This window comes from Myodes glareolus, chromosome 2 (genome assembly GCF_982192425.1).
Source record: "Myodes glareolus chromosome 2, mMyoGla1.1, whole genome shotgun sequence".
Lineage (NCBI taxonomy): Eukaryota > Metazoa > Chordata > Mammalia > Rodentia > Cricetidae > Myodes > Myodes glareolus.
This window is the reverse complement of record NC_142027.1, coordinates 8,339,152-8,362,947: the sequence shown is the minus strand read 5'-3', so window position 1 is coordinate 8,362,947 and position 23,796 is coordinate 8,339,152. Positions and strand designations below refer to the sequence as shown.

Below are 23,796 nucleotides of genomic sequence, written 5' to 3'. Positions count from 1 at the left end.
TGCCCATCATCCTCTTGAAGTAGATTAGTGCTGCCAGGAGCAGATGTGTCTCACTGTTAGGAAAAGTCCTAAGTTCTTAAAACATTTTGAATGCCATATTCTGTTAGTCTTTGAGAGGTTTGAAGAATAACTAGCCATCTCAAATATATCTCTGTACATCTAGAAAACCTAACTAACGTGATTACAAGCTTGACTATTATAGATGACTATCTATTAACCTGTATTTTAAATTACACACTACATTTTTAAATGAGCTGCACAAACATAATACCTTAATCAAGAGCAGAAATACGTATACAACAAAATTTACCTAAAATTTGTATCAATAGACCATGATCCATACCAAAGCAAAGTATTCTTTTCTATAGCATATCCCCTTTAAATGTAAACAAACATTTATAAACAATATTTGGTAATTTGGGCCTAGTTCTCTTGAAACTGCTTCCTGTTTTGTTTTTTTTTTTTGTTGGGTGAAGTAGTTTTTGAGGGTGTTCATGGTAACCTTTCAGGGGGTCTTAAACCACATTAGTTTAGAAGGAATCCACAGGTTCTCATCCTCTGTGGAAACAAAAGAAGAATCTCTTTTCCAAAGCAACAAATCCTTAGATCCAAATTTTGAAGTCAAGATACCTTTAAAATATATGTGTTGGTTTAGCTTAGCAGTCTGTACAAGGAAATGTCTCTCTGTACTTAACTTCCTTCACAGTCAAAAAATTCAGAGGAAACACAATAATATACATAATACAGACTCTCAGTGTATATTCCATCTTTACATGGCTTATTTTTCTTTACTCCTTTTATATATGACTGTCTGTACTCTGTCTTTCTAAAGACTTTGTTTTATTTTTTTTAAACCATTTTATAACTGTCTATATTTTCTTTTCTCTCCCAAGCCTATGTACATTTATCCAACACTGTGACTCATTTAGAGGTCTTTTTCAAAAATCTGAATCTGTCCTTATTGTGTATTTGTAATTATTTTTTGCCTTTTTTTTTAAATGTTAAGTGGGCATGACTAGGACCAACTTCGTGGCACTGCCTGTTGACTCCACCTAGTCCAACTGAGAGCCATGCTTGCTGCCCCAGATCCAGGGTATCTGGTTGCAGCGGGTCTGTGTTGCTATTAAGCAAGTTGTAGTACTCTGCTCACAAACTTCATTTAACTGCTCCATAGCCAGACCTCCCAAAAGAGTCAGAGCCATTTGTGCTGGCAACCTGGGAAGCTGATGTTTTTTAAAGATGCTGTGTAGTTTTTACTGCTAAAGTTGAGTCAGGAAACCTCTTAAAGGAGCCACGTCTCTGCTTTCTGACAGCAAACAGAGCAAGAAGCTACATTAAACTCTGATCTTTTGTGTGTCTAAAATTTCTTTTCGAACTCTCTCATGTTTTTAAGTGATTTTGACCACCTTGGTGCCAATTTGTTGGGAGCAGCTGCTTTTTCATTTCATGTCTGCCCTGACTTGAAATGGTCACCCAGAAACTGTACTAATTAAATCACTTGGCCTATTAGCTCTGTCTTCTTATTGGCTAGCTCTTACATCTTAAATTAACCCATGTCTATTATTTTATATTTTATATTTTACCATGAGACTTGTGGTTTACTGGTAAAGTTCCAGCTGGTGGTTTGTGTCTTTCTCCTCTGGTGACTATATGCCATCTCTTGACTCCACCTACTCTCTCTATATATTTCTTTCAGCCTGGCTTTACTCTGTTAAGCCATTGGCTAAAAGCAGTGTCTTTATTAACCAATGGCAATAGGACATATTCACAGCATAGATCACCTCCCAGCATGAGACTCTTAATCTCAGGGTCATGGGTTCGAAGACCACATTGGGCACCATTTGTTGACAGTGGCTTCTGTCCCACCCAGTTCCGCAGCCGTTCAGTCCCAAAGAAACACACAGAGGCTTACATTAATTATAAACTGGTTGTCCTATTAGCTCAGGCTTCTTATTAACTCTTATATCTTACATTATCCCATAATTCTTGTCTGTGTTAGCCATGTGGCTTGGTACCTTTTATCAGTGAGGTATATCTCATCTTGCATCCTCTGTGTCTGGGTGATGACTGCAGACTGAGCCATTCCTCTTCCCAGAATGCTGTTCTGGTCTCCTTCCTGGCTACTGGCCAATCGGCATTTTATTAAACTAATACAAGTGAAGAATCTTTACAGGGTACAAGACCATTTCCCATAGTACACTGCCTCACCATGGGCCCCAAAGCAATGAGGCCAATTTACCATGAACTGAAGCCTCTAAAACCGTGAGCTCACGTAATTCTTTTCTTTTTATAAGATGTCTTTTCTCTGGTATTTGTTATAGTAATGGAAAGCTGGCTAACAGTCTACAGTCGCCTGGCTGGAGAGTACCTAGTCCATGCCTCTCCATCTTCCACACAGACACTGAGAGTCTTTCAAATCCCACCCTACTGTCCTGCTCCCCTATGAAGTCATAGGCTTCCCTTTGCCGAAAGTCCTAAGGCAAATCCTCTAGCAATGCAGCAAGTTCCTTCACAATCTATCTCCAATGAGTTGTTCTCAACCTTGGCTACATTTCAGAATCTGGAGGAGCATTAAAAACTGCCCATGAGTTATTGTCGAATTAGTCTGGCCAGGTCTCAAGTATCTGAATTTTTATTTCATTTCCCAAGACCAGGTGCTGCCTTTGTGAACTATTTGTAGATTCCTGTGCCTCCACTGGAGAGCCGGCAGTCTCCCAATCTCAGATCTGAGGAGCGATGTAGGACCTTGCCTCAAGGCTTGAATTATTTTCCTTCCCCTTTTCATAGTTGATAAGCAGCCATCTGCATTTAAAGATTAAAACCAAGAAAGCCTCTGCATTGCCAAGTCTGGGCCCCATTGCTGCACACAGCAGGCTTTCCTGTGCCAGCAATAGGTTATCCCAGAACCTGCCTTGGGAGGGTTTATATTCTCATCTTGACAGGATTAGAACCACCTTGGAGAGACATTTCTGGGCATGTCCATCAGGGATTTTAGGTTAGCTTAATTAAAGTGGACAGATTCCCTCTAACTGTGAGTAGCACCATTCCCCAGGCTGGAGTCCGGGACTGCACAAGAAGCCAGGGGAATGCCAGCACCTCTCTCTCTCTCAACTCTTGGCTACAGACTCTTCAAACTCTGCACCTGCCTTCAGGACTATGATGAACTGTACCCCAATCTCTGAGCCCAAACAGCCCTCCCTTCTAACCATCAGGCCATTTTGTCACAGCAATGAACTAAGTAACTAATACACGCTTCCTTGGCATATGGATTATTGTGTCCTATGGACCATTGAAAACAATAGATTGATGAAAAGATCTAAACATACAGAGTAAGTTTTCATTTTAGAAAGGATCATGGGAATGTCATTTTCTCAGGAAGACCCTTAACAGCACAATGGTTAACCCTTAACAGACACAGACTTAAATGTGTACAATAGATCTCACTAAGCAAGTTTGTATGCCATCTTTCCTGATCACTTGTCCATAACTTGCCTCACGCACCCAGGAATATCCAACTTCTTGCCTTTTTTACAGCTGAGGATGGCATTTAAGCTCAAGTGTCAACCTTATTATTGGGTTGCTCATTTTTGTGGTATCAGAAATTTCCCATCATTTGACAAGCAATGTTGCAAAGTATTGCTACCTTATTCTGGAGAGTTCTTGACATCCCAGATACCACTCTGTCAACCAGCATTGGTCTTTTGGAAGTTGGGGCGATCATTCCATCCAAACTTTGCTGCCTATTCTATAAGGCACAGTTCAGCCTGGCTCGCTCAGTCTTCGTGATTCCTGGGCTGCACATAGCAAGAGTCAGTCTCTGCTGGTTTTCAACATACTTAGGTTAACTTGAATGAAGGCCAGCCTCGGCTTTGTGCCACCTCTTGGCATGCGTAGCCTAAACAACCAACCCTACTGGAGCAAGTCTACAGCTAAGGCATCTTGAGAAGCGTTCATTGCAATGTGACACACTTATTTTTGGCTGAATTTATGTGGTGTGGCTGTTTTGGAAAAATGTTCTCAGTCCCTCACTACATGTATCAAAATAATTTCCTGTTGACTAAAAGATGTCTTGATTAATATGATGTTTCCTTTCAGAACATACAAACATCAAGGGACAAATTCTTCAGCTGAATTCATCAGAGAGACATATTGCTTGACTGGTCTTTTTTTGTTTCCTTTTGAGCAGGTTTTCTAAAATGCCAGATTTTATTTTTTAACTATTTCCCCAACAGCAGCAAGTTCTGGCACGTTTTCACAACACCCAGGTCCTTGGCAAGAGAGGAACCAGATGTATGCCAGAGTGTCCCAGGACCATTTCCAAGTACCAGGGAGTCATCAGGCGCCTATCAGGAGGGAGATGTAGTCTCTGGGGATGCACTGGGCATACTGTGCATGCGGCCCTTGGACAGGGAAGCAGGGACACTTATTATGTTATGTGCTTCCTGAAGAAGCTGAGAGTTGCTCGAAGCTCCACTTGGAGTGGAGGAGTGGTTCCTTGAAGAGGTGGGGGCAGCTGTCTACCCCCTGGTTTGGGAGCACCCTTCCATCACCAGTCCCAGCCCTTGTTATTTCCCTGGAGGTAGATACTCAGTTGTCTGAGAAAGAAGATGAAGTCATCCCTGTTGGTTTCAGGCTGTGTACATGGAGGTGCAGGACCCTGAGGGGCAGGATGGAGGTGGATTAGAATGCTGATAATGTCTGGATCTAAGAGGTGGTACCTGATGAACCACATGTATGTGCTAAGGAGCCAGCACCCACCTGGGGTGCGGAGGCTGGTTGGTAGACGACAGCTCTGAGTATGTGGGCCCAAGCCAGTACCCAGAAACAAGCCCAGACATGGGGACCCACCCCTGAACTGTGATCTCATCCTTAGCAGGCCATCACTCTACAGTTGGTTTGCCCATGACTTCTGCCCATTGAGAACAGCACCTGCCATTCACTTGCCTAGATACAGCCGAATGACAGAAAGAGTGTGCGCCAACTCTAAGATCAGCACATCCCAAGCTGGGCCATGAACTTGATGAGCTGATGCGGACTGACCTGTAGATCTCACATCACAGCCAACCAAGAATATTGAGGCCGTGGAAATGGGGCCTTGTGGAGGTTTGAATGAGATGTACCCCATGGTCTGAGGCCATCTGAACACTTGGTCCCCTGTTGGTGGCACTGTTTGGGTAGGTTGATGAGGTATCACCTTGATGGAGGAAGTGTGCCACTGGGGGTGGGCTTTGAGTTGAAAGACGCTCTTCCCTCTTGGGGTTCAAGGCTTAGCTTCCTGCGCTGGCTGCCAGGCCCCCACTGTGCCATAAACCCACATAAGCTCTCTCTTCTAGAAGCCGACTTGGAGGTGGTGTTTGATCACGGTGATAAAAAGTAACTCATGCAGGGCCAGAGGAGAGGAAAACATTTCTACATTTTTGCTATTGTTCTCAACTGTCTGCAACTCTGTCCCCTTTTTGGTTTATGTGGGCAGAGAGCTTTCTGTTTGTTAGAGTTCACCTTGGTAATGTGGACTTTGTTTTCTAAAGGTTTTTTAAAATAATAATAGTAACATTTTTTTTTCAGCTAAGTCTCACTATATAGCCCTGGCTGTCCTGAAACTTGCTCTGTAGACCAGACTGGCTTCGAACTCATGGAGGTCCACCTGCCTCTACCTCCTAAGTGCTGAGATTAAAAGCATGCACCACTATGCCTGGCTTACATGTGCATGTGTGTGTCTGTGTGAATGTGTGTGTATGTGCGTGTGTGTGCATGTGTGTGTGTGCGTGAGAGTGCAGTACTCACGGAGGTCAGAAGGGGGTGACAGTCTCCCTGGAGCTGGCAGAGGCAGTTGTGAGGTGCTGGCCATGGGTGCTAGGAACTGAACTCAGGTCCTCTAAAGAGCATATGCTCTCCTAGCTGCTGAGCCATCTCTTCAGCTCCTGGGGTTACCTTTCTTGAGCTCCCCTCAAGAGGAAAGACAGTCCTTCATTATGGTTCCTTTTGCATCCAGTCATAGCCAGGTTATGATGACCTGGATTCCTCCCCTTCCTAGCACTTAGCTCACACTTACTGTTAGAGAATAAGTGAATGAGTGAATTCACCAGCAAAAGAAACTGGTCCAAGGTTCAAGGTCCCTCAGTTTATCTCAGCTCTGCACCTACTGGGAAGTGCCAAAGGAGGCTTGTTCATCCCGGCCCACCCTGTCCCTTGTTTGGGCGTGGTCAGGCTTGCGGTCATTGCCATCACTGGCTGTTGTTCCTCCATCACTGGCTGTTGTTCCTCCATCACTGGCTGTTGTTCCTCCATCACTGGCTGTTGTTCCTCCATCACTGGCTGTTGTTCCTCCATCACTGGCTGTTGTTCCTCCTTGAGCTTCGTGGCCTCACCATGGTCTGTGACTAGGACAGCCCATCCTCACCTCCCAGTGCTCGCTGACCTGACTCCACCTGATGGCCATGGGCTTCACTGAGGGACGACTGTCCATTGTTCTCCACGGACACAGTGAAGAGCTGCTTGGTGCACTGGGCCTGGAACACAGCCAGACAGGAGAACACACTAACACTTCCTTTAAACCACAAGATTCTGAAAGAAACATGGGTCTAGCCATGTTTGGTGACATGACCTGTGACCCCAGCTATGTGAGAGGTAGAGAGAGGGATATTACAAGTTCAAGATTAGTCTGGGCTACATAGTGATCTTGATCCCATCCTAAAACACTAAATCAACCAGTAAGTAAATAAGCTCATAGCTCTAGAACTTTCTAGTGTCCCCATAAGCTTGATCATGGCTCCCACCAGGTATGGATTAGATGTTTTTCCTGAATGGTTGGTGTGAAAAGTCTTGTCCTTGCCAGGTGAACTCCCCGGGGAAGCTCCCGAATCCCTGGGACTTAGCTCATCCTTGTGTTAGCTGGCGTGGCCTTTGAGAAGGAAAAGGCACTCTGTGTAGTGAGGGTGGGGCTTCTGTGTCAGGAGAATGGGGACCATAGGAAGGTAGATAGTGAAGAGAGAGCAAGTGTAAGATGCTGGAATGTTCCACCAGATCAGACCCTTCAAATGATCAGATAGAATAACCAGAAAATTCACCCTTGTGTGAAATGAAAACAGATATGCTCACACAGACGCTGTGCACAAGGGTCCCACCAGCATTAATCATAATAGACAAAAAGTAGCAATAGCCCAAATGTCCATCAACCTGCAAAAACCTAAATCAGTTGATCAGTCAATCAACCAGTAAATAAGCCCTCAGCTCCAGAATGTTCTAGTGTCCCTGTAAGCTTGACCATGGCTCCCATCAGGTATGCATAAAAGAAATGTGATATACACTCAATGGAATTATTCAGTCATTGAAATGAGTGAAGCCCCATACTCACAATACAGTGTAGACGAATCTGAGAAGCAATTACCCTAAGAGACAGAAGCCAGCTACGAAAGACCATGTCTTCCACAATGCCATTCAGAGGAAAGTCCTGGGCAGAGAAACAGAGAGTTAGCGAATGGCGGCTGGGGGCTGGGCACTTGGGGAAGGGACTAGGAGGCAGAGGAGGCGACAGCCAGCGTCCAGTTTCTTTCAGAGGCGAGGCACATGCTGACAAGAAGGGGCCATGGCTGTTGCACTTTCTGTGATTCTGCCAAACCCCATCAAACTACAGTGCTAAGAGGGTGAACCGTCTGCATGTGGATTATATCTCAGGAAATGCATTGAAAACAAAACAAAGCAGAAAACCAAATCAGTGGGCTGTGTCTAAGAGGCGTGGGACAAAAGCGAAGCAGAGGCTTGTGGGTAGCAATCGCACCCTAGTTCCTCACCCCAGCCCCCACAGTCACGGCAGCTGAGATCCTATTTGGACTTGTTTCCTGGGCCAGTGGCCCGTGCACACCTGCCCATCTTCAGCCTCACCTGTGAGAACCAACGCCTTCCTGGTTACTGCTGCCCAAGAGAGGTCAGACCAGGTCTGTGCACAGGACTAGATGTGATGTCTTCTGTAGTCACGCTTGCAACCCCATGGACATCCACTGTCAAGGTCCAGATTTCACACTTGCTTATCAACATGTATGATGCACTGTTTTCCCCGGGTGTGAAGTCGCCTCCCCACCCCCCGACCCCCCGGGGCTTTGATTTTTCACCTCCCTGTGGTGTGGAGTTGTCCCTTGCTTATGGGCCATTTGTTTTGGTCTGAAAGGACAGGCCTCCTCCGGCAGGGCGATCTACCATCTTACCTTCCCTCTCTCTCCTCACTCTCTCCTCAAGCCACCCCTCAGCCAGCAAGACAAGGGGCTCCTACAGAAGGGCTTTTTAACTGTGCCGGGCTTCTAAGTTATTTATTTGTTTTCATGTGTGTGAAGAATGTATGTGTATGGGAGCACCTGCCGTGCTTCATGGGTGGAGTTTGTTCTCTCCTTCCAGCAAGCACCTCTCCTCACCCAGCTGTCACTGCCCCCCCCCCCCCCCAGCCCTGATGCTAGATTTTTACAGAACATTGCTTGGTGTGTCGATACACGATACACACCCTTCTCAGGCAACTGGCCAATGAGCTTTGTTTTGTTTTGTTTTGTTTTGAGTTCCCTATAGGAAATCCCTCAGGGATGAGCGCTATTCTGTTCTCAGAACCATGGGGTCACTCTGGTTGCCCATAGGAGATCTGAAACTTATGAATGTACCCTCTATCCCAGCTCTTCAAACTGGGCCCAAGGAGACACTTCCAGATAATCTGGGTTTCTGGGCTTCTCATGTCCTTGAAGTGCTGTCTCGATCTTTAGTTATTTCTTGCTTCAGTTTAACTCTGCTGACCTTGGGCAGGTGACGGTGTCCTCACCAGGGGCACACAGTCGGAGAACTGACCCATCCTGGCAGCACCTGGGGGCAACCGTAGTCTCCACTGAGAAAACAACCTCCCAGGAATATTTACTGCAGCAGCTGCTTGGCCCCCACCCACACAGTCTCAGCCCAACCAGGGGTGTGTGGGGACATCTGGGTCTATAAAGGGGTAATGAAAAAAGGGAGTTGAGCTGAATGGAAGCAATTCATTCAACAATTACTCACTGAGTAGAGACTGCATTCCAAGCCTTCCCCTGCGAAATCACTTTTCAGTTGGACATTGTCACAGGGCTGGGAGAGTTGGGAGAAGGAAGCCAAGCATTGCCACTGGGCTGAGAGAGGAACAGTTGTGTGGGGAACCTTAGCTGGAGCAGGGCCACATAGTTCTTCCTAGTGAGGCTGGCAGGTGTCGGGCATAATTCCTTAAAGGAGAGAGGCTTAAAAAGGGTCTGGGAGAGGGGTCAGAGGCTGGAAGGTCAGAAAAGGGCACAGCTGGGGGCAACAACGGGGTGAGGAAGCTTGGCACCCTCCCCAACACATCCAAACACATCCATGGTCTAGTCTCCCTAGGAGGCAGGGGAAGAGTCTCTGTCACAGATGGAGTCATGGCAGGAGGCTTAGTTTGGTCATGGAAGACATCAGGAACACACCCTTCACCTTTTAAAGAGATCATCTTGACAGCAGCAGGGAGAATGATGGGAAAGGCCCTGCTGGTCACAAACTGAGTAGTAGTAAAGGAATGAGTTACCAAAATAGCTCTGGGGTGGAACATAGCGGGTACATCATAAAACAGAAGAGATGGGGGACAGGGAGACGGGGATGGGGACGGGGGGCAGGGCAGCGTCAGGACCCTGGCTTGAGTCACAGGTGGCTTGGGTACCCGTTGTTAAGAGCAGAAGGCACCACGTGCGGTGTCTTGAGTGTGTCCCCTGAAGTGTGTGGGTTGGAAATTATCCCTAACAACAGGGTCAGCAGAAAAGCCTGTCAGAGGCAGTTCTGTCATCAGGGCTCAGCTCTCATGAACGAAGAAGGTTGCTATTGCATCAGAAGGGTTGGTGCCCAACTAGACTTCTTATTCAAGTGTGTTGGGCACTCGCTAGTGAGCCCTGCAGCTGGGCTATCCCTGATGTGGGAGGAGGTCCCTTGCTAGATGTGATACAAGCTTGGTGGCTTTTTATTTTTATTATATGTCATGGGCTGTGCGCCGTGTGTGCAGTAACCCGCAGAGACCAGAGGAGGGTGTGGGAGCCTCTAGAACTGGAGTCACAGACAGTTGTGAGCTGCCGTGTGGGTGTAGGGAACCGAACCCCGGTCCTCTGCAAGAGCAGCAGGTGCTCTTAACTGCTGAGCTGGAGGGATCTTTTAATTTCTTTATAGTCCTAGGAAAACTTTCTGAGATAACTTTAGACTTACCTTGAGAGTGTAATCTGTTGTTTTCCGATATCTAGGGTGTTCTTTCCTTCACCTAAGTCCAGCAGTTTGTCTCAGAGCACTTACCCATCCCTGCAATCTCGGGTGTCTTGTGTTCCTGGACCCTGTGCAGTCCACTGAGCCCACCCACTGTGACCCTCCCGACCCACAAAGATACCCATGTTCTGATCCCTGACTCTGCAGTATGTGAGTATTTTGTGTAGTAAAGAGAGGGTTGCTGGTGTATTTACATCAGTGATCTCAGGACAGGAAGATTAGATTGTTTCAGATCATGCAGGTAGCCCAAAGGGAGGCAGGAGGATTAACACCAGTAATGGAAATGTGACGCTATAGGACACAAAGCAAGACTCAGTTTTATATACTGCTTTTGCATCAGGGGAATTGGAATGGCTTCTAATGGTCTACCTGGAAGTCCCCATGGATAGCCAAGCCACCTGTCCTCTTTGCCAAACAGACCAGGGGCAGTCGCCACTTAGCTGTGAGTCGCGGGTTTCATGGGATTGTTTCATACATATCAGTCATGTCGCTGTAAGTCAGTTACCTACCCTTTGAAACTATGGAGCTCACATGCTGGCGTGTGTATGTTTGCCCAGCTTGTATGTTGGAGTCCAATTCAATGTAATAGTATGAAGGAATGAGACCTTGTTTGAAGGTGTCCCTTCTGAAACCTGGGTGTTGAGACTTATGGCTGGCATGGCAGCATTTGAAGGCATGGCCTTTACGTGGTCGTACCCATTTCTAATGTCATCATTCAAGAGGTGGAGACAGGAGGGTCCATGCAAGTTCTAGACCAGCCTGGTCCACGCAGTGAGTTCCAGGGCCCTCAAGACCACATCTCCAACAGCTTATATTACTACACAGCTAATAGCTACAACACAAATTTATCAGTGCCAGGTCCGTGGGTCAGAGCTCAGGAACGGTTCCTGTCTTCAGGGAGTCATCAGGCTGAAACCAAGGTGGCAGCTGGATTTATGTTCTCAACGTCCCTACCAAACTGCACAATAGGGCAAGGTGGCATATCAGGGCACCTGGGTTGGCTGCCACCAGGAGAGGATCCTGGTGCACACAGCAAGAACAAGCCTCTCAGCCTGTGCTGTGTGGAGATGATGATGTGGCCTGGAACTCACCCAGTGTGGCCGTCAGGTTCTCGGACCACCAGAGGGGAGCCTGTCAGGGTTTCCTGGTGTGTTTAATGGGAGCTGTTCTGAAATGAGAGGGTAGATAGGGCAGTACAGGCTCCCATCAGCCCCTGCTGTTATTCATACCTGTTTTCCCATGCTGGTAGGACAGAGATGCAGTTTTCTCTTGTTGGCTCCAGGTTCAGGTTAGACTTTTTTGTTTTGTTTTGTTTAGTTTTGTGGACTAGAGGTAGTCCCACGCCCTTGCCACAAGGTTTCCCTCTCCAACAGCAGCCACTTATTTATTTTTGGTCAGCAGGGGGCGCTGCTGTTCCTGGCCTCCCTTAAGGGCCAAACTGATTCTCTCACTGCCACACAAAAGGGAACAATGCAAGAGTGGTAACCTCTCCACCAGCCTCCAAGGGCCTGCCCACACTCAGAGAGGGTTTTACAGGGCCTGTCCACTCTGGGCATGGAGTGAGACTCTGAGGGCTATCTTAGCATCAACCAGCCACAACTCCTAGGTCTTGTCCCCTCCATCAAGGCTCACAGCATCTGTCAGGGCTGCTGGCCCTGGGGTCACCCTGATAGCCTGACGAGGAGCTGTCTTTCAGAAGGGGACAGCCATCACTGACTCTGTTTCCCTCCTCTGACCAGACTCCCCACCCCTACGTGCCTGGCCACAACCTCTTCCATCCCTCCTGTCAGTGCCCACACTGTGGGCACACACGTTGCTGCTTTTCTCTGGGAACGGTCCTTTCCTGGGTAGCCAAAGCACCACAAGCTCCGGCCCATTTCTTCAGGTTTTCACTTGAGTTCATCTTCTGGTAAGACCCCTTCCCCAGATCTCCGTATGATCCAGGCTCCTTTGGGGACGCACCCCTTCTCCGTTCCTGCTGCTGTCCCTGGCTGGTGGGATGCTTTGGAGGGGAAGCTTAGCCCCACTCAGGCCCCTGCACAATGCCCCCAGTTTGCAGCAGCTTCAGGACTGGCAAACCCTGTATGGGGGAAGAGGCCACGCAGTGTGGGTAGTCGTCGTTCCTCTTCCCGCCATGCTGCGGAGTCCATAGAGGAGTCAGGCTCTGTCTTCAGTGGGTGACAGAGGTGTGGCTGAGGAAGCAGCACTGGGGTACACTTGTCCATGTGTTGATGTCTGTTCCTGACCCTTGTGTGGGCCAGGGTGGTGGGGTGGCTACAGAGCAGGGTCCAGTGGAAAGCGTCTACCATGGCAATCCCAGACAGGCTCTCTTCAGGTAGCCCCAAGAACCTGGCAGAGCTCTGTGGGATGAGCTCCAGGCCACACCTCCTTCTCCATACACCACAGGCCAAGAGGCTTGTTCTTGTGAGGTACACCAGGTTGTCTCACCGTGGCAGCCATGTTGAGCCCGCAGGAGGCCCTCGGACCCCTTGCTAGGCAATCAGCTACAGCGGGAGCGGCCTTGCCTGGCCCGTGCACAACCCCATCTTCTGTACCTGGCGGCCTCACTTGGAGTAGTCCTCTGTGAGCTTATGTGATCAGAAGTTGTCAGTGGGGTTCAATCCTACCCAGGGAAGAGCTTAAAGCCAAACAAGCCCTTTGGGGTGTCCTTGTCACCTGCCTGAATGAAGAACTTTCCCCACCAGGGAGGGTAGCCATTAGCATGGACCTGCCGCAGGACTTGCATGGCACCATCTCAGTTCATCCAGACCTTGAAGAATTCGGACACTCTGCTGCATCCGGACAGGACGGCTAACACACCCAAAGGCCGCGCCTCTTAGGATCTATTAGTCACTCCTGCTTCTGCTTCCCTGAGCACCACCACTCAGAGACCATTCCAGCCTAGTCCTATATCCTGGGAGGAAGACGCATTTCCCTGAAAAACACTTAGAAATTTTTAGTAATTTGTAATTTATTAAAATTCTCTGACACACCTCCCTACCTAACTTTTATAGCAGGACCAGCCTGGGTTGTAGAATCATTTCATGTCTGGACGTCTGCAGTATTTCTGTTCTACAAGAGTCAGGGCTCATGGCAGGGACCAACAAATCTTGCCATGGCCGTGTATCTTTCTACAGTTTGCACACAAATGTGTATTGTTCTTGAAGAAAAAAAAAACACATTGGTTTTAGGTATACAGGAAATCAATCATATGTTAAGTTGAAGGAAGTAGCTGGGCAGTGGTGATGCACATCTTTAATCCCAGCACTTAGGAGGCAGAGGCAGGTGGATCTCTGTGGGTTCAAGGTCAGCCTGGTCTATAGAGTGAGTTCTAGGTCAGCCAAGGCTACATAAAGAAGCCCTGTCTCAAACAACAACAACAAAGAAATGGAAGTAAATGCGGTCTAAGTTGACTTAAATTTCTATTTATTTTATGTGTAAAAGTGCTTTGCCTGTGGGTATGTATGAGCACCATGTGTTTGCCTTGTGCCCATAAGGGTCACAAGAGGTGCTGGATATCCCAGAACCAAAGTTATGGATAACAGTTAAGAGCCACCATGTGCCTAGTAGGAACTGAACCCAGATCCTCTGCAAGAGCAGCAAGTGCTCTTAACCACTGAACCGCCTCTCCAGCTCCCCAAGGTGGCTTGGGGTGTAGCTCAGTGATAAATGTTTCCATAGCATGTACAAAGCTTTGGGTTTGACCTTACACACACACACACACACACACACACACACACACACACACACACCAATGTCTTCTAGAAAATATCTAGAATGCCCACACTCAAATCAGGGTTCCTGCTCCACTCTTCTGTGTAACACCATGTTTTGCAAATGTTGCCAGGTCTCTGCATCTCTGGCCTATCTATCTCTAAATTAGACGATGGGAACCGAGACCTTCCGTCCTTTTCTGTCCACTGTCTAAGATTTGAGTTTTGCCCTATATGCTGATTTTTAAGTCAGATCGCCTCTACTAGGCACGTGTTGGCAAACGACTCCACTTGCCGGGGTGTGGTACGCGTTGGCAAATGACTCCATTTGCCGGGGTGTGGCACTTTTTGACAGATGCCCACACCTGTGCTGTCATTTCTGCTAGTAGGTGGCTCAGTCAAGAACAGTCTCATTATTGAACAGAGTTCTTTCAAGGCCTTCCCAGCCATTCCCCCTGCAGCCAATCTCTTTCTTAGAAGAAACAATTCTGAACAAGCTTTTCTTCTCAGTGACTCCCCAGCACCATCGGGTCTGCTAATCCCTGCCTTTAATTTCCTGCTGCATCGGCAGCTGCCTGGTAATTTGCTGGATTAAAGGTGTGAGCTGCTTACAGGAGGGTTGACTGGAGAGGCAGGAACAGGCCTCATTGTTTTTCCATTCTCTCTCAGCAGCAGCTCAGTTTTCATTCTTCAAAACCTCCATTATCTATCTGCCAGTTCATCTATCTACCCAGCCACCCATCCATCCATCTGTCCATCCATCACCTCCCAATCCCTACCCCAAACACCCAACCACCCCATCCATTCATCCAGTTTATCTGTTCAACCACATTCTTTCCCACCCATCCATCCATTCACCCCCCTGCTCATTCTCCACCAACTGATCTGTCATCCATTGATTCATTAATTCACTGATTAGTTTTCATCAAGTATGTTTGGTGTCTACTATAAGCCTTTAGCTAGGTACCCAAAATCTACTTTCCACCCATTTTATGTTGGAATAAGGAAGTCAAACAATTCTGTTGAAAGGAAGATATATACTACAAGGGAGAATGGGGCAGAATGGGAGACCCAACAAGGGTAGCTAGCACCGATGCTCTAGGGAAGAGGCATTAATGATGGAGATTTGCAGGACAATACTGAGTAGACTAGTTATTCATTAATATTTGTAGTGAATTGTGGGCCAGGCACTGTGCTAGCTGCCCATGACTGGGCACAGAGGGGCAGGACAGACACAGGGCTGTTCTCACGGGGCAGACAACAATGCTGGGTTGGGACATTGGGTAGTATTCTAAATAAAGAGTGGAAATGGTGCAGATATTAAAACATGGTTGAAAAACAGCAGTGTAGGACCAGAGGCTCAACATCTGCCTGGCATTCCCTTCCCATGAAGAACGGTGGTCAAAGCCCTGTGAGAATCGAGAGGGAAAGGAAATGGCAACCGTGGGCACTACGACCCCATCACTTGCTAACAATCTCCTGTCTTTTATACACACGACCACGATGAAATGACCTTTCAATAACAGCAGGGAAGGCCTCCTGGAGAAAATGGGGCGTGTGGGAAGAAAATCTGCCTACCCCATGGCCACGGGACTCTGATGAGTCAGAGAGCATTTCCAGTGCGGATTGCCGATTGCCTAGAAAATACTGCAAAATAGAAAACCTTCCATGTCCTCTTTCAGAGCAGAAGCCCAGAGACGGGGGAAGGGGGTGTCTGAAGCTCAGAGGGTCTTCTTCCTAAGTAACTCTGAGGTAGACTGTGTAGCTCCCACCTGAGCTGCTGGCTTTCCATGACTGTTGCCGACACACACCTATAAAATGGAGGCAAGCCTTCTGCACCGTGAGGTGGGATGTATTCCCTCTGCCTGTTCAGTTTTGCCCACAAGTGTTGCATTTAATTCTTTGTAATTTAGCATTTTATGAAGCCTATTTACCTCCTAGGGAGTTCTGTATGCTTTACCTAGAAATGAAAGCACTCTGCACACTCAGTTTTCCCGTGGGCGCTAATCGCAGGACATTCTGCGAATGTCCTCTCTATATGCGGTGATTGCTGACTGCAGATACTGTCTGCAACCCTGAGCCTTAACAGCATCAGGAACAACCACATTCTGCTCACCGTCTGCCGCCACTGTCCAGCTGGCTTAACATTCACGTCAAGGAGCTTTGTGTCCTGGGATGATCCCAAATCACTCACCGTCAGTCAGGCTGGTAAGACAACCATGAAACCTGTAGTTTAAATAGCAGGCGTTTTCTGCACGCCAAGTGTTGAGGGCTTTGTCCTCTCCACATCACTCAGTTAGTGACGTTAAGTTGGGACGTATAACCAGAGGGAGCGGGTCACAGGTTGGGGGCCGCAGGGTGTGTGTGTGTGTGTGTGTGTGTGTGTGTGTGTGTACCTCTGAACTAATACTTGGCTCCTAGCCCCTTCCCTTTTTTCCGCCTCCTGGCTGCAAGGAGGTGAGTAATCTTGCCTCACCATGCTTTTGCACCAGGAACAACTGAGTCAGACAGCACAGGATGAACCTCGGAACCACGGGCTAAATCTTCCTCCTCGAAACTGTTGCAGAAGCGCCACTTTAACACGCACTGTTTAGGAACTACATTCAACCGACAGCGAAGTCTGTTACGACCTGGCCACTGAGCCCCTGCCTTTCTCACTTTATCGAGCCCCTCTCAGACAACGGCACCTTGTCATCTGGGGCCCTGCAGACCCAGGTGATCTAGTCAGTAACCTTTTCGAACTTTCAGCTGGGACCGCTGCTCGCGTTCACCATGGAACTACTCACAAGGGGTAGCCCACAGGGGTATTCGATGACCCGTGAGTTCTATTCTAAGGCCAGCTTCCTCAGCAGCGATGGTGCCACCGTTCCACACCAGCTGTGTGGGGACTGCTCCCAGTCAGGTACTGAGCAACACCTCAGCCCTTATCCAGGGCTATTTATGAACTACTACTGGGGCCGGAATACCGCTCAGTCTCAGAGCCATCCAGAACAGTGAAGGAAAACCCCATGCTGTATTCCTATCTGGAAAAGCGTTTTGCCTGTCACCAGGTAGTCAGTCAGTGAAGCTGTTCAGCACTTAGCTCCGCACACCTGGATTAAAATACGGACTTCCTAAACAGGTGGTCAGTGAATTTGATCAGTAGCATGTAAGTTTCCATGGAGGAATATTTAATGTTAATCTCGATCAAGATTATTCCCCTATAACAGCAAATAAATATTGATTGAGGCCTTGGCAGGCCAGCCAGTAGCTTCACAAACCCCTTTCCAGGGAAGAGGTGACCAGAAGTTCAGGTCTTCTGAACAGAACTGGCCTTTAGGTGGCTTAGCAGGTAAAAGTTCTTGCGGTCAAGCCTCATGGTCCTGAGGTCCACCCCCAGGACTACATGGTGTAGGGGAGGCCAGACTACCGCCAACCGTCCTCTGACCTTCACATATGCCGCGTGGGGCCGACCACACACATACATCTATACTAGGGAAACATTTAAAAAACAGCTTGACTTCTGTGGATATTCCTTTTAGTAGAGAACCCCTCAAATTAACACGCATCACTAGAGTGGGGGTGGGATTGAGGGATAAAAGTGTCCGCTTGGCAAGTATAAGGCCTCGGGTCTAATTCCCGGCTCCACTCAGGAATCACAGGGAGGAACGCATGAAGGTGCCGGGCAGCAGGACTGACGTCACAATGTCAGAGGTGTTCAGAGCTTGAATTTTGGGTTTGTCTGTTTGGCCCTTTCCCGAGTGGCATGTGCTTGACATTCTGTATGTGACATGGCAGCAGGTGGTGACAAATGAACGCATGTCCCCGTGACCCAGAAAGAGACAAGCAACGCTTCCAGAAGAGCAGACTGTGCTGATTTATTACAGAACGCAGTTAAAAAAAATATCTTTGAGGTTAGCCTTTCCGGCTCAAAAGCACTGAACTAGAAATACTAGGCAGCGATGCGACGGTCTCTCCCGTGCTGGCTTCCTCCCCTGGACACTGTGGACAGGGTTTGGAGAACGTTCGATCCATGTCTCGTCGTGGACTGATGGAGATTGAACGCCAGCAAATCTGCTCCCCAGTGGAGACCGCTTTCTGAACTCCCAAAGCATGCATTGTTAAATGGCATTAGGTTATTTCAGAGTGACAAACTTGGTAATGGTACTGTAAGACCAAAACAGAACACCTATTTACCAGACACACACACGGCAACTAGAAAAGAGGAAGTCCCAAATGTTCACCGAGTGTCACGGCCCATCTGGAATGGAAGGGAAAAGGCACTGTGTCCCTCTAGCAACACACGGCTACGACTGCACATGCTCCAAATTCAGCCTGTTAGACACATGACATCGACTTCTACCACACACAGGTCACAGGGAGCTCGAGACCCCTCTGCCCTCTATCCTCACCCAGGTACGCGACAGGAACTCAGAAACGCTCTTGGCTTTATTTACAAGTTTGTCTTCATGTATCAGTGAAACCGTCCCGACCAACAGTTCCGTTTTCGGCTGAAATTCACGCACAAACCACTTACATGAAAGAAACAATGGGAATCGATGTCTGAACCCGAGCACCACCCCTAAACTTCCCACCCGCCGGCAGCCAAGCTGCTCTTCTCACCACTCCCACTAAATTCTACACAGGAACTCGGGTCACCCTCTTCTGTGAGACATCTCCAGGTGTGACCCCATGTGTGGGTGCTGCTGCAGAGAGAGCCAGGAGCCAGGAAAGGCCACAGGTTTCCAGCATCTCCCCTCTTCCCACGACAGACAGCAACGGCGGAATTCAACACGAACAAAGGTTAGTCTTAGAACCCAGTAGTACACATGCATGGACGCTAGAACATGACGGCAGGAAGGAGGACAATTTCCGTGGCACTGAGCCTTTCTGCGCTGGACACGTGGTGGCTTGTGGGAGGTCCCTGCCTACCAGTGGGGTTGGACCCTGAACGCTGACTGGAAACAGAAATCTCTCCCTGGGCCACCAGACAACCTGTCCTTGGCAGAAACAGAACCTAGAAAAGAGCGAGTACAAGACACTACCATTGTCAGTTTTCTCGAGATGCCCCCAGATTTCCTTGTGCGATTACCACAGACTCAGTGAATGGCCCAAGACATTCCCGGGTGCCACGGACATGGACTGAGGTGCAATATCAGAACAAGGAGACAAAGCCTTGATTCTCTTCTGAGCAACATGAACTGGAATTTCGGCCACAGTGGTCATGGCTGTCACCTCCAAAGCTATGACCAGCCACCTGCACAGTAAAATACTCTTCCCCATGAGCAGGGTTCAGAACGTGTCGTTGCGGTCTGTGAGCCGGTTCAGCTGAGGTGAATTGGCGTGTACTCTGGCCTCCTTGTCTGGATGATTTTTGGCTTGGGTCTCTTCATTCTCTCCATCTCCTCCTCCTCTTCGTTCTCTTGGTCACTCTCACACACGTGGACGACCACACTAGGTGTGGTGTCTGTTGCTGCGTGGAGCTCATACTTCTCACCTAGGGAAGGAAAGCGCCACATGGTAATCAGGGCAAGTCCTTGAGCATGACATGCGGGTACCCGGGACTGGCACCAGGGCAGGGAGGGGGAGCAGGAGGAGCATGTGTTGTTAGCTAAGCCTTCCCAGGTCTACCCAGAGCCCCCGATAGCATTCTCCAAGGGAGGTGCGGGAAGCCTCAGCTCAGGGAAAGGACGGGCAAAAGCCACTCTGTGAAAAATGTCCTGAGTCTCCCTTGTAAGGCTTTCAGCTGGGGTTCCAGAGCACACCAGGGAGGAGGTGCGGAGAGGCCTTATGTATACACATACACACACACACACACACACACACACACACACACACACACACACACGGCTGCCTTGGATCTGTCCAACTGTCTCATCCTTCCCTTCGTTTGGAGACAGGTTTGACAGAGTACAGGCTGGCCTCAAGTTCACTAAGTAGCTGAGGCTGACCTTAACTTCTGTTCCTCTTGCCTCTACCTTCTAGATGCAGAGGCCCCATCCCACTGTGCCGGTTTATGTGGCACTGGGGGCCAAACCCAGGGCTTCATACATGCTAAGCAGGTACTCCACCACCTGAGCGACATCCTCAGCCACGGCACCATTGATTTGTTCTTCATTCATTCACTCATCCACTCATTCTTGTATCAGCGATTAGCTCCCTCATTGCTGTTCTGGGCTAGCCTAAGCTTGCCCAGGCTCCACCACGTTCACATCGCTCCGCTGCAGCAAGGTCAGGGAGCCTTCTGTTACTGACACACCGTGGCTGAAAAGCAAGGGTCTGGGACACCCCGTGAGGGAGTCTGCACTGGGTGCTGCCGGGAGGCAGCATGGCAGAGCGGCTGCTATATGGACTGAGAGTGAGTGTGAACACTTGGACCTGGGCATGGCAGGCATGCATGCCACTTTATTCCTTTGTGCCCTTTGCCTCTTCTCTAAAACGGGGCAACCAAGGCAGCGATGGGGCCAGTTCCACAAGAGAGTATTCAAGACACCAGTGGCAGGCTCACGACATGCTGCCTTGACCAATGCCACCCAACTCTATTTTAAAAAAGGAGGGTGCTGGGACGTGATCAAACATGGGGAACTTGTCAGCAGATGCAAGGTCCCAGGTCTGAACCCTGCTGCTGAACTAGATGAGTTCTGAGGTGATGGCAGTGGCTTGGCGGGGCTGCCTGCTCTTCAGTGTGCACCTTAGATGTGGGAGGCACAGAGCCAGGATGAAACATGGCACATGGAACAAGAAGGTGGCCTGGCCTCTGCCCCACCAGTGAGGCTAAAATGCTGCCCTAACTGTTTGCAAATGTGAAGGAGCCTCGGCTCTCCTAGTGCTGAGGGTTGCTGGGAAAGGTGAAAATGGAGGCTTTCCACAGAAGTATCTACCATCGTCCCAAGTAAGAAGGTTTGGGACAAGGCTGCATTGTGACACCTCTGCAGTCCTGAAAGGCACAGTTGAAACAAAAATAACACACACACACACACACACACACACACACACACACACACAAAACAAACCAACCAAAGAAACAAAAAACCCATTAACTTCACTGCTAAATAGATGAAGGGCAAACCACTCTGAGAAAGTCCTTTTTGTAAGAACCTTCTTGTCAGTCCTGAAGGTGTGCTTGACTCTGGGGCATGAGAATTCCCTCAGGGCCCTGGTGGGCACTTTGCTACTCCAGTGTCCAGTGCAGACTTCCCAAAGGGATGTTTCGGCCCATTCATCCCCAGTCTGGGTTCTCAGAGATGGAAGGCTCATCTCACTTCCTGCCTCTGGGACAGTTTGGCTCCTTGCCACAGATGGAGAACCCCTCTGCTTCCATGTGTGACACACCCTGATGCCGGGCCCTTGGCTTCACTGATGATGCTAGCTAGGAACTGCCATGGCCAGCCAGCCATCTGCTCACTCGCACAGGTCATTTCTAGTCTTGACCTTCAGGCCCCAATTAGCACTAGTAACGTGATTCTTGCTTTGGACTGCAGGAGGAATTTCCGCTTAGGCTGTGTTCTCAGAAGTGTAATCTTTCAGCGTGAAACTGCTGATGGGCCATGAAAATAAAACCCCTTCCCTAAAGGAACATCAGATAGCTGCTCAAGGAGAAACAAGGAGCTGATGGGCAGCCATGCTTGTGGTGGGCAGGAGTGACACCCACACCTCTGCACCCTAGCCCTCCCTCCGACAAGCCCTGGTACACAGGAGAGGAGCCGCCAATATTTCACTATTCCTAAAAACCACATCCTGAGCACTGAGCTGCCCACGGGCCAGGCACCATGCACAGCGCCGTTTACAGGTGATGGTTTTCTCGATGGCTCACAGTTCCACGAGTGAGACCCATTCTGGGCTCTGTCCTCACCAGGACCTGGGACTCTCCTCCCACCCACTAGGAAAGCCAGGTAGGATCTAATTCCCGAGAAGGTTGGTCTGTTTGCCCTTTCCAAACAAAAGCCGGCTGTTCATCCCTCCTGGAACAACTTGTTCTGTGGCCGGGGAGTGTGCCACACAAGTATGCCTGATGGGGCTACAGATTTAGGGGACACTCCGGGATGGTAGTGCAGAAACCCACAGGCTGCTATTGTCTCTCCTGCAACCCTTCCAGGGGACACACTCTGGGTACCAGTGGCAGCAATGGGGAAGAATGCGGGGTTCACAAAACACATTTGCAGGGAGTCATGGAAGGGGCTCCATGACTTGTATCTTGTGTCAGGACAACCTCCCCTCCCCTCCCAGCCCCTTGACCACATGAGGGCGCTGCTTACCTGGCCCCAGCTTGGAGATAGCATATAAAAGGTCGTAATTTATGACTGGGGTAGCGTCTTCCACCTGTTTCCAACCAACGGGCGGAGAGGCAGGAGGGGAGATGAGAAACTGCTTGTCTGGATTAGGCGGAGCCAGGTGTGAACTTCCTATGTGTAACGTCTGCGGAGAGAAAGCAGCTCATCAGTGCGGTGAGAGAGAAGTGCCGGGGTAAACAGTTCACAGAGGTTCCCGGACACCTTTGGGAGGCAAGCACAGCCAGCACACAATGGCCAGGGAGGGCACCGGCTCCTATTCCAAGAGCTGTGAAGATGCCTGTATGGAGGTGAGGGGAGGTGCCTGGTTGGGCAAACTTCTCTAGTGGCTATGACAACACCGGATGAGAACAGCGGAAGGGAGACAGGACTTATCCTGGCCCACAGTTTGAGAGGGTGTAGTCAGCATGGCGGGGGCGTGGTGGAGTTCATGGTGAAGTCATCGTGGAGGGGGCATGGCAGAGCTTACAGTGGCTAGGACCTGTAGGAGCACGTGGCCTCTTGTTACACGGCGCTAACCAGAAAGCAAAGAGGGTTTCAACAGGAAGGGGGGCTGGGCTCTAACCCCTCAATGTCCACCCATGAAGGATCCCATTTCTTTAGCTAGGTCACCACCTCTTAAAGGTTCAATAACTCCCCAGAGTGGCATTACCAAGGACCCAAGTATTCAAACACATGAGCCCATGAGGGGCATTTCATATTCAACCCTAACAGCATCAGTACGGGTGAGAGCCCCCCTCTCCTAGGGCTGCGAGCCTCACACTGCACAGATCATGCTTGCCCTAAATGACAGTAATGAACACAGACAATTTTAGAATAAACGAAGCCACTATTGTTGAGGGTAGAGGGATCTCAAAATCAATTTCTGGGAGACCCAAAGGCTAAGTAACAATTTTGGGAGTGGAGGTGGGGTGAGGAAAAGGCTCCGGACCTGACAAGGACTGACTTTACCTTGGGAGTAACATTCTAGAACCTCTTTTCTCTTTCCTTGGCAAGCTACCAGTCCCTGTCACAATATCACATGGAAGTGGGAGCTGCCTTGAAGGTACTCCTGGGGTTGGCAGGCAAAGGGCAAAGCCACCCATAGTTCCCCATCTCTGCCCCTCAGCTGAGAAAGGGTCTCAACCATGTGGTAACCATCTCAGGGGACCATTCCCCCACCTTGGATGGACAACACTGTGCTGACCTGCATACAGGTTCTACACAAGGCCAGGGTGCTGCTGTAAGCCTAGAGAACCCGCACCAGATGGAGACCCTCTGGATGGGTCATTAGCCTAATCCCTGAGAAACCTCACACAGACCCAATGCCCAGGTCCTAGTGTACCAGAGTAGTCTGCAGTGACACCCCTTGCAAGCTGCCTGGGTGAACCAGGAGGGCTTCTTTCCCTCATTCCCGATCCAGCCTAGGAAGCTACAGGGTAACCTCTCCGAGGTGGCTCTCTTGTTTCCCTGCTTCCTTCTCAGGTCAGGTGAGACTCCGAGAATTCGGGGTGGGGCTCCTCTTCTCTCGGGATGTGCACTAGTTTTCCAGCATCTATCAAAAGCAGCAC

The 23,796-nt window shown here is 49.2% G+C and overlaps 1 protein-coding gene across 2 annotated transcripts in view; it reads right to left on the bottom strand.

Annotated features, from left to right (window-relative positions):
* Positions 1–17,811: 17,811 nt before the first annotated feature.
* Positions 17,812–23,796, bottom strand: part of Rcan1 (regulator of calcineurin 1) — an 83,434-nt gene continuing 77,449 nt past the window's right edge. For both annotated transcript variants that reach the window (XM_085685788.2, XM_048422554.3), the window contains exons 3-4: positions 22,214–22,373; positions 17,812–19,455 (exon numbers count right to left, since the gene is read on the bottom strand). In XM_085685788.2, the coding sequence (XP_085541914.2) occupies positions 19,283–19,455; positions 22,214–22,373 (333 nt within the window). In that variant the 3' untranslated portion in view covers positions 17,812–19,282. The remainder of the gene's footprint in view (positions 19,456–22,213; positions 22,374–23,796) is intronic.